General features: G+C 33.4%; 1 protein-coding gene across 2 annotated transcripts; it reads right to left on the bottom strand.

The window, feature by feature from the left end:
• Positions 1 to 578: 578 nt before the first annotated feature.
• Positions 579 to 2,475, bottom strand: LOC145109798 (monothiol glutaredoxin-S15, mitochondrial-like). 2 transcript variants are annotated; one of them, XR_013709218.1, is made up of 5 exons: positions 2,051 to 2,475; positions 1,708 to 1,906; positions 1,470 to 1,618; positions 759 to 1,371; positions 579 to 652 (listed from the first exon to the last, which is right to left on the bottom strand). XR_013709218.1 is itself a non-coding variant. In XM_079046953.1 (5 exons), the coding sequence occupies exons 2-5, from the start codon at positions 1,584 to 1,586 to the stop codon at positions 632 to 634; spliced, it is 294 nt and encodes a 97-aa protein (XP_078903079.1). In that variant the 5' UTR covers positions 1,587 to 1,618; positions 1,708 to 2,475; the 3' UTR covers positions 579 to 631. The 2 variants fall into 2 exon arrangements, 1 of the variants encoding a protein (XP_078903079.1); XM_079046953.1 differs by having other exon boundaries at positions 759 to 820; positions 1,278 to 1,371; positions 1,708 to 2,475.
• Positions 2,476 to 10,493: the final 8,018 nt, after the last annotated feature.

The raw sequence follows: 10,493 nt of genomic DNA, 5'->3' as shown, positions 1-10,493 counted from the left end.
GTTTTTCAATTACCTCTTAATCCTCTTCCTTTGCTGATGATGTTGCACAATATGGGTTAACCCCTCCTACTGTGGAAACTATTGAGCCAATGATTCAAGATGTTAATTCTCTAAAACCAGTGTCTCCCACTACAAATAAAATTACATTTAGTGGCATAGAAAAAGTGCCACTAAAAACCGAAAAAGTGTCACTAAAGGCCCCCTATGCAATCAGCGGCACAAAAATAAAATGCCACTAAAAGCGCTGCCACCAAAGGCCTTTAGTGGCACTTTTTGGTTGTGTCGCTGCAGCCTTCTTAGGTTTTAGTGGCACTTTTCTACTATGTCACTAAAGCACTTGTAGGTTTTAGTGACACTATTTTTATGCCACTATTTCACTAATAAATCAAATACTATTTTAATGCTTTTGGTGACATTTTTTTAACACAAAAAAAAATATATTAATAAATTAGATCCGTTTTTTTAATGGAATAGAAAATAATAATAAAACAATTAAGATAATAAATAGATAATAAAATATCATTATATCAATTCAAACTTATATAACAAACAATATTCTCAATATTTTAAATACACATACAAAGGTCTTCAAAATTTAGTGTCTAACCCTCTCAAAAACATGAGATAAGATCTACAGATTCCACTCCTTGTCCTGTTAATGAAAAGTTCAAAAATGACTAACAATATAAGGTAATAGTATTTAGCGAATATGGAAACCATTTTGTCATAATTAGCTACAGATGCAAAAGAATGAATACCTCATAATTACATTGATATACTTGTAGATGATATATAATAATTGTGCTTTGGTATCCATAAGCTGTAATGGAAACAAATGGAGATCAAAATTTGATAAATTACAGAATATAAAATATTACAACTACATAGATGTGAATTAACCATAATATGATGAAATGCAAGAGTACGTACCCTTTGGCCCAATTGACTCATTGAACTATTAGATGTAAAATATATAAATGGGTTAAAACTACCACGTTTAATTGTATTTGTTACTTGAAATCTTTTACAACACTCTTAAGTTCAAGATCTTCAAAAATGTTTATAGAGTGTAAAGGATCGCCTGCAAAAATCCCCACCATCACTTCAAAATTACCAAAATACCCTCAACAATCCAAATGGAAAAGGAAGTAGAAGAAACTACCACTTTCACATTTCCAAATTTACCCTTTTTCTTTACAAATGCCAGTTTACATGAACAATAGATATTTCTGAATTTACCTTTTTCTTTTTTTCTTTACAAAGATTTGAGAACTTACGATATTCACTCAACACTCCAACTGCTAATGAGCTGAATGCATAATAGTGTTGTTTTGGATTCCTGTAAATCATAACATAGTTGTCCTTCGCATCCTATATATTGCAATTAACATATGTAAGAATAAGATCAAAAGGAAACAAATTAGTGAAAATAGAGGTTGATGGTAAATTTAGCAACAACAACCACCAACCAGCTTAACAATATCTTTTAGGGTACGTTGAGAATTGTCAAGCTTATTTGTGGGTTTGAAATCATCATCTGTATCAGGATCATTGGGGCCAATCGTACCGGTGGAACAAAAATTCATATGTATAATTTCTTTTGATTGTATTTAAACGACTACAAAAAAGAAAAACAAATGTTACTTACGACTATTTCACCCATCAATCAAACGATTCAGAAAACCAATTTTGAAGTTACATACTTACCAGGAAGAAGCCATCATGAACATCACCTTAATCATGTTCCTCTTCTTCCCCAAATGATTATTCATCCATCATAAGATAATAGGGTTAGGGTTCCATAATCGAGATGGAGAGAGAGAGAGAGAGAGAGAGAGAGAGAGAGATAGAGAGAGAGAAATGTGATGTGTTAGGGTTCTATAATCGTGATCCATGAAAACTCAATCTGTAAACACCAAAACCCTAATCCGTAAATACCAAAACCGAGTTAGGTTCAACAATCACAATAGAGAAAGAACTTGAGAGATAGAGAGAGAAAGGAGACCGCTCGAGTGGTTGAAGGAGGGTGAAACAGTTCAAGAATGTGTACCTGATTACTATTCGTGTTCTTCGTATGCGGGAATAACATAAACCCTATAAATCTGCTCTGGTATGCCATAAACTACAGCTCCTATATGCCATAAATCACATTTTATATGCCATATATCCTATCCGATGAGTCATACATACATGATTTACCTCCGAAATATTTTACCCATAAGATACGATGGTAGAATATAAAGCCGTGGTATTAGGGAAAATGTTGGAGATTTCAGGTTGATCTATACAAGAATAGGGTGGTGTTCCGGTGGTGTTATTGAGGTAGATAGACGGTGTTGCTCCGGTAATCATAAGGATAAAGAGAAAGGAGGGATAGCTTGGAGAAGTGGCAGTGAGGAAGAAAAGAGTTCTCTATTCCTTTGTGCTAATTTGATTTCACCCAAAAAAAGCGGAAAGCCTATGACCGTGGAGGGAATTAGGAGCAGGACATGAAAATTAGAATTTTCAATAACGGCAAATAAATATGTATGCCACTAAAAGAGTAATATAGTGGCACAAAACAAAATATGCCACTAAAATCTTGTGCCACTAAATGTAAATTTATTTGTAGTGTCCTCCTCCTCAAGCTGAGACTGTTCCTATCATGACTGCTACCTTTCATCAAGATAATCAGGGAGAATCCAGCTCCAACTTTGAAACTGTTGTGCTTTCTCAACTTTCCTTAGTTGTTCAGTTAACTCAGTCAATGAATAAAAGGTTGACTAAATTTGAAAGGGATGTGGGTACAATAAAGAGACTTATGGCCTTGGATGATGATGATGATATGGTTGTTGATGGTATTCCACCAAATTTTCCAAGGAAGAGCCCTCCTCCACCTCCATCTCCATCAACAAATCTTCCTTCACCACCTCCTCCACCATCTAATCCTCCTCCTATAACTCCTCCACTACCTCCTAACTCTCCTCCCTAATCTGATGTTTCCAAAAAGGGAGAGAATAATCAAGAGGATCCTCAGCTAATACAAATGCAGGTGGTGATTGTACAAACTCCATCTCAGCCTGAGATGACTGGAAGGGTTGAAGCTGAAGCTGATCCTCAAAAGCATATTGATGTTTCAGATGTTGATACAACAAATGATCAGCCCATTCCAGACACTGGTGACCAATCAGAGACCGATGAATTTGAGGGGTTTCTTGATCTTGGTTTCATGCCACAAGCTGTTGTCTCTACTGTTCCTTTAAATGTTGTCTACCCTGGATCTTACTTTGAGGAGGATAGTTTTCAAGAGGTTCCTCAAGGAACTGATAGTGATATTGACTCTGACAATGATCTGCTCAATCATCGAAAGATAAAGGCTTCCTTCTCAGGGGAAGGTCATGATGTTGAAGCTGGAAGCTCTTCTGTTGCTGCTGCTAGTGATCCTTCAACATCTCCTCCTAAAAAGAAAAGCAAACTCATCTTTGATCTAAATGAACTGGCAAGAAACATGGAGGTTACCCCTTGAGGAAGTTAGAGAAATTATGTTTGAATATAATGTTGCCATCCGACAAAAGAAACAAGCAAGAAAACAAGAATGTTTGTCTGCCAAACTTGCTCAAGCTCTTGTTTCTTCTGATGAGAGTGCTAATGTTCAAAGCACTGATAATCAGGTCAAAAAATATTCAATAATAATGTGGAGAAATAACACATTGTTTCAGACCTGAATGACCAGATTTATAGGAAGAAGTTTGGAGATGTTCTTACTCACAGGTCAAAGCATGATCCCATTATCAAAGTGAGATGCACCAAACCAAGAAACGAGTCCCTAAAGCTTCACTTGGTTAGAAAGAAAACATAATATGAATACAATGAAGTTGTTTTTGCTCGTGAACTAGTCAAATTTGGCTACAGTGAGTGGATGAAGTGAAGTTGGCAATACAACAGCTACTCAACAAAGTCAAGAAGCTAAGCCTTATGCCATCAATTGGTCCATCATCGGCTGGTAAATCAGTACCATCCTCCTTAGGCGGAACAGGTGCTCTCAGACAATCCAAAAACACCAAGTTTCTTCTTCCTTATAGAAATCGGTATATCAACAATGAATTACCAGCGGGTTTTGAACCAGTCCAACATATGTTCATTCTAGAACCAGAGCATGAGATATTTTATCTTGACAGTTAGAATCATATGTGCTTTCAACGCACTGATGACCTTCCTTATGCTCCCACTGAATATTTGTTTCATCTTCGCTTGGAAGGATTAGGCACTATGATCTGGAAAGAGGATATCGTGTGCTTATATCACTGGATCTTAGTAGTAGACTTGCTGAACTTAAGCTTGATCAATTCAGATGGGTCAATTCTGAAATCTTAAAAGAAGCTTACAAGTTCTACAATGGCTCTTCCGATGACTCTAAAGAAGAAGATTAGTTTTGACATCATTAGATAGGGGGACTATAAGGTCACACCTTATGATCTTATGAGTCAAACACTCTACACTATCTGTCAGTGTCAGCATCAACCGCATCAACAACGCCAGTGTTCCAAGCTTATCAGCGTCAGCATATAGCGTAGTTATTCTATGTAATCTTTTGTATATTAGGTAATGATATAGATAGGTATATAATAGATCACAGATCTGGTATCTTTGTGATAAGATCGGTTCTTAGTATAGATTAGATACAATCCTTTTAATCATGAGATTGATATGTATAGATTAGTATATATACAACATTAGGGAAACCCCTAATGTTGTACAATATGGCTTGGTGTCGTAATCGTCTTTATGACAAACTGTCTTCTTAGTGAAGACAAAACTCTTTCTTGGTGAAAGAAAAATTTGGAGAATTCTATGTGTCTTTTAATTTATGTTCTTTATTTTCGTTGACTAAGTTTCTCTTTCGTCTTTATACTTGAAGTGTATCCGATCGATACAAACCTTCACCGTTCCCTGTGATCGACACCCGACTTACCTGAACTATTCTATAATCTGACTAGGTACACTGCTTATAAGTTCATAATTAGCAAATTAAGCTAGGTTATAAATTTAAGACTAGTAGGTACAATTGTGCACATTAGCTACCCCTTAAACTCAAATTCTTTGGATGGCATGCTACATTAAATAAAATCATTTCAAAAGTTGCATTTTCCAGGTGTGGGGTAACACTTAACACAACCTTTTGTGATGCTTGTGATGAGGAAGAAAAATAATAGATCATATTCTTATCACATGGTGGATCACATTATTATTATTACATGCAGATTTACAAGTATTATTTGACAACGTATATGGAGTGGGTGTAATATGGAGGTTTGAAGTGTAACAAAGGTGGTATAGGGCTCGCCTCGAGGGTATGTAGGATGTACGACCACATAGGGGTCCCAAAAAATCAAGGCCCGAAATTTGGTTAATTTGTATTTTAATCTGAAGATATATGCGGAATGTATTTTCTTGAGTCAATATACATAGTTTAACTGAAATGGCTTGGGTGCTTCCCTTTGATTTAATCTAACCTATTTTTTTATTCATGTTTCCTATTTGTTTTTTCTGTTGTATTAAAACTTGTATTTAGGGATTTAGGCGGCATGGTTTTACTTTTTACATGCGACCTTCAAAATCAATGGATGGCCTAGACGCGTCATTTGTTTTTCATCACATATTGGTTTAATCTAGGGATAATGACTTGAAAGGGTAATGAATTTTTCGATTTGCACACATTTGGTCACTGAGTTTTTTTTTCGTCCACATTTACCCTTTCAACTTGTTAAACTGTACACATTCAGTCCTTATGACCGGTTACTCCAGGTTAGCCGAGAAAAAAGGACTTAATAGGGTAATATATTTTTTATTTTGTACACATTTAGTCCTTAATATTTTTGTACATATTTAGTCCTTAACATTTTTTTTGTTTCAAAATAAGTCATTTTTTGTACTCATTCAGTACTTATAAATGATTTCTTTAGGTTTTTCTCACGACATCTTACATGGGACAATCATTGATGAAGTGTTTGAGGTTGTTGATGCTTATGTCCAACACGATCTCGACTGACTGTTTGCGTAGGTCTTGTGGTTTGGCTTGTGTCTTGTATTTTGAACATCGTAACTTCTTCATACAATATCATATTTTAACGATCTTTATATCCATGTGTTCATTTTTTGAGTCTACTACAACTTTCATTAAGATTACTCTCGTTAAAATGTAATATATTTTTACTTACGATTTTATAAAAAAAACACGCATACATGCAATAATAAAAAACGTATGGAAAGGGGCAGGAATACATAATAGGTGTTGCCGAGATGAAATATGTGTTGCCGATACATGAAAAATAGATATAAACGAAAAAAATCGAAAATTTTTCCACTGCGAACAGAAAAAACAGGTGCTATCGGTGCAGCACCGGGACTATACTAAATCCGCCTCCGCGTATGGATATAAAAATCGTAGGTAAAAATATATTATTTTTTAATGGGTGTAATCTAAATGAAAGTTGTAGTAGACTAGTAGACTAGAATACGAACACGTGAATATAAAGATCGTTAAAATCTGAATGATATGAAGAAGTTATGACCTTCAAAACACATGACCTAAGCAACCAGGTAGTCGAGATCGCGATGGATATAAGCATCAAAAACCACATACACATCATTAATGAATATCTCACGTAAGATTCCGTGAGAAAAACCTAAAGAAATCATACTGAATGATTACAAAAAAAATGAGTTAATTTGCAAAAAAAAAATGAAGGACTAAATGTGTACAAAAATATCAAGGACTAAATGTGTACAAAGTGAGAAATATATTTCCCTATTAAGTCATTTTTACCGGGTAACCTGGAGTAGCTGGTCATAAGGACCAAATGTATACAGTTTAACAAGTTGAAGGGGTAAATGTGGACGAAAAAAAAACTCAGTCACCAAATGTGTACAAATCGAAAAATATATTACCCTTTTAAGTCATTATCCCTTTAATCTAATCTATATTCCATTAATGTTCCCTATTTTCTTTTTCTTTTTTTAGTCTCTAAAAAAAACTTGTATTTAGGGATTTAGGAGGCATGTTTTTACTTTTCGTATGTAGCCTTCAAAATCAATGGACCGATCCTAGATGAGTCAATAGTTTTCCATCACATAAAGGACTTATAACATTTCCCACCATTGCTAAAGGATTCATGTGTTCTAGCTAATATATGATTTATTTGACATAGTAGAAATGATAAGATATTTACCAATTCCATTGCTTTTACTACTCGGGTGATCAATGAGATAAAATGTGAATATTTATATATGGATCAAAAACAGCAAAATCGATTTCATTAGATTGGTGATCACATGTTAACTCCTTTTGTAATGTTTTTTTTTAAATTTTGGCATTGCCTTTAGAGCTTCTCTTACCATATAACACTAAAACAGTGATTGTTTAACACCAAAATGATGATTCAATTCCAACAAACCTCTAAAATGATGTTTTTAGATGCCTTCATAATTGACATTCATATTTAGTGTTAAAAGGAAGTCAACAAAAAAAAATTGTGTTAAATTTGAAAGCTGATTGGTGGATTCTTGACCTGCAAAGCACAAAAATGATGATTTTTGTCGGATAGTTGGAGCTGCTCTTAGACCATCCGTTATACCCATCACTAACCACTATAGTGGTGGATGCATGCCACATCATCACCATTAAACATACGAGATACCTACTACTAAACACACCACTTCACCTCATTTTTTAATTAAATTTAAATAAAAAATACATAAAAATCATATAATTTTTTAAATAATAGTTTTTTTATTAATTTAAAATACCAAATTACATTAAATAAAAACTACACTAATTAAAATAACATTAAAATAAAAAATACGTTAATTAAAAAAAATAATAACATTCAAAATAAAAAACCTAAAAATACCAAACTTATGATTTGTGTTTTAAGCAAGGTTATTCCATTTTGGGGTATTCTTCAACTTTTGTGAAGCTTTGACATGTCTAAAACGTTTATGATTTGTGTTTTCATATTGCTCCATGACTACATTAACCGGATCGATATCGGCCTTATGTACGTTGTTTATAACAAAGTTGTAAATTCCATTGAACTCACAACATTTGACCCTCATATCGCGCCACTTCGAGAATATTTCATCAACATTTCGAATTCAACAACCCATTAAACCATGGAAAACACCTTCAACATTTCTCCAAAAAGAACCAGACATTTGACCAACGCCTTCTTCCGAAACCGTCACCCATGCTTGTGTTAATTTCTCTTCTTCCTCTTCTGATCATTTCTTATTTTTGGAAGCCATGGTTTTTAAAAGATCGAACAACAAAAACGTATGAATATGACTAAAGGGAGGAAAAGAAATATGTGTGAAAATTAAGAAGATGAGTAGTGATATTTATAGGTAAATATTGAAAAAAAAATGAAAGTAGCTATTAGAGGTCAAAGGATGATTGAAGCAGGAAATGAATTGATTTAGCGTTGCAATTCATTGTCCGGAGCACGAAGGTCCACGACCACGACCCACGACGAGACATAGGGATGGTGTGTACAATCGTGGTTCGTGGCCACCATACCAGAAGGCCTTAGCATCTTGATGGTGTGGTTTTTCATATATACATTTTTCTCCATTAAAAAGAAACTAATATTGAAAGTAAATAATAAAATTAGACATACTCATTTTTTTCCTCAAAATTAAAATTAAAAATTGTAATATTCAAATCAAGGGGAATTAATGCAATAATTAATTAATTAATTAGAGAGATCCAAAATTGTACGGCACGCGCTTAAAACAAACAGTATAACATACGGCTTCGGAGACAAGGTGCCCTTTTTGTCTTATTTTTGTTAATTTTATTTTTATTATTTGTCGGCAAGTGCCAAAATAAAAAATTACTAAAATGCTCATCGTTCACGCATCACAATGTGACAAAAGAGCGAAAGCTTGTCAAAGTACCAAGGGACCGTTCTGACCTTTTCCTTTTGTTTGATAATAAAAATCCCTTTGACATTTACAAAAGTCAATCACCCTCCAACTGTATAAAGAACTGGAAATTACATTTTCATATATTGCAATTCGGTTTACATTGTTTTGGTTTTAAGAGTTTTTCCTAAAAATTCACAAAAAGTTTTCACTACTTCATCTTCTCATTGTTTTATTTAGGGATAATAACTTAAAAGGTAACAAAGTTTTAAAAATAGACCATTGTCTTTTTTTTAGTACATAAAATACTATTAAAATATATTTTTTGTATACAAAATACCAACGAAGTACACATGTGTTCAAATAAAACCTTGTGGTAACCGACTATCTCAGGTAAACAAAAAATGTCTTAAAAAGGTAACAAAATTTCCAAAATAGTCAAAAAATACCATTATTTTTTTAGTATAAAAATACCCTTGAAGTATATCATTTATACACAAAATACCAACGAAATACATATTTTAATACAAAAAATACCATTGAAATTTCCAAAATGTTCAAAAAAAAAACCATTGTTATTTTTTCAGAGCACATTTTGTTAAGTTCGTTGTTTCCGGATTATATAGAACACGGTCATCGGAGAATTAGTTTTGCCATCCAGAAAGGGCTTGCGGCGCAGCTTGTTGTCCGTTTGCCTTCCATCGATATGTATTAAACTTTATTAATCGAATTTTTAGAAAAAAAGTTTGTATCTAAATCCATATTTAGGAATTCTCATGACATAACGTCACACTCGTTTCTCATTTGTGTCTCTTTTGTGCTGCAACACTAATGAACGACTAGCCTTGATGTATAATATGTGCATCTATATAACATATATATGTTTTAGGTTTGAGGCATAAATGTAATCGGGAAGCAAGAATGTTTAACTAAGGTTATTACCCACTTACTTCTCTTGTTACCACAAGAACGATCGAGTGAAGAAATGAAAGAGATTTGCACAATTGTTGTGAACTGATGTGACGGTTCATGATCTCCGGTGATTGTGTTCTACATAATCCGAGAACAACGCAGTTAGCAAAAAGTGTGGTATTTTTGGAACATTTTGGAAACTTCGTTACACTTTTAAGTCATTTTTTCATTTACTTGAAATACCTGGTTACCACAATGTTTTATTTGAACACACATGTACTTCGTTGGTATTCCGTGTACAAATAGTAACATTAATGATATTTTTTGTACTAAAAAAACAACAATGATATTTTTTGAACATTTGGAAACCGGGTAACCTACAATTGCTGGTAAAATGGTATTTTGTGTACTAAAAAAAAGACAATGATCTTTTTTGTACATTTTTTAAACTTAATTACCTTTTTAAGTCATTATCCCTTTTATTTAATGTTTCTTTTATCTATCAAACATTTTTTTTAGTGAAATATACAGCTGGTATTGTATTCCTTCATAAATAGATTATATAATTTAATAAAAAGTGCAAAATATTTACCACTAGTATAATAATTAAATTAAATGGCTCCTCATGAAATGAATTGTTATAAAATATTAGCTTCTTGCTAGCTTCGGCATTTTTATTT

This window comes from Lactuca virosa, chromosome 4, assembly GCF_052849685.1.
Source record: "Lactuca virosa cultivar CGN04683 chromosome 4, Lactuca_virosa_CGN04683_v6, whole genome shotgun sequence".
NCBI classification, from domain to species: domain Eukaryota; kingdom Viridiplantae; phylum Streptophyta; class Magnoliopsida; order Asterales; family Asteraceae; genus Lactuca; species Lactuca virosa.
The sequence above is the reverse complement of the archived record's forward strand: the minus strand, read 5'-3'. Positions and strand labels throughout refer to the sequence as shown.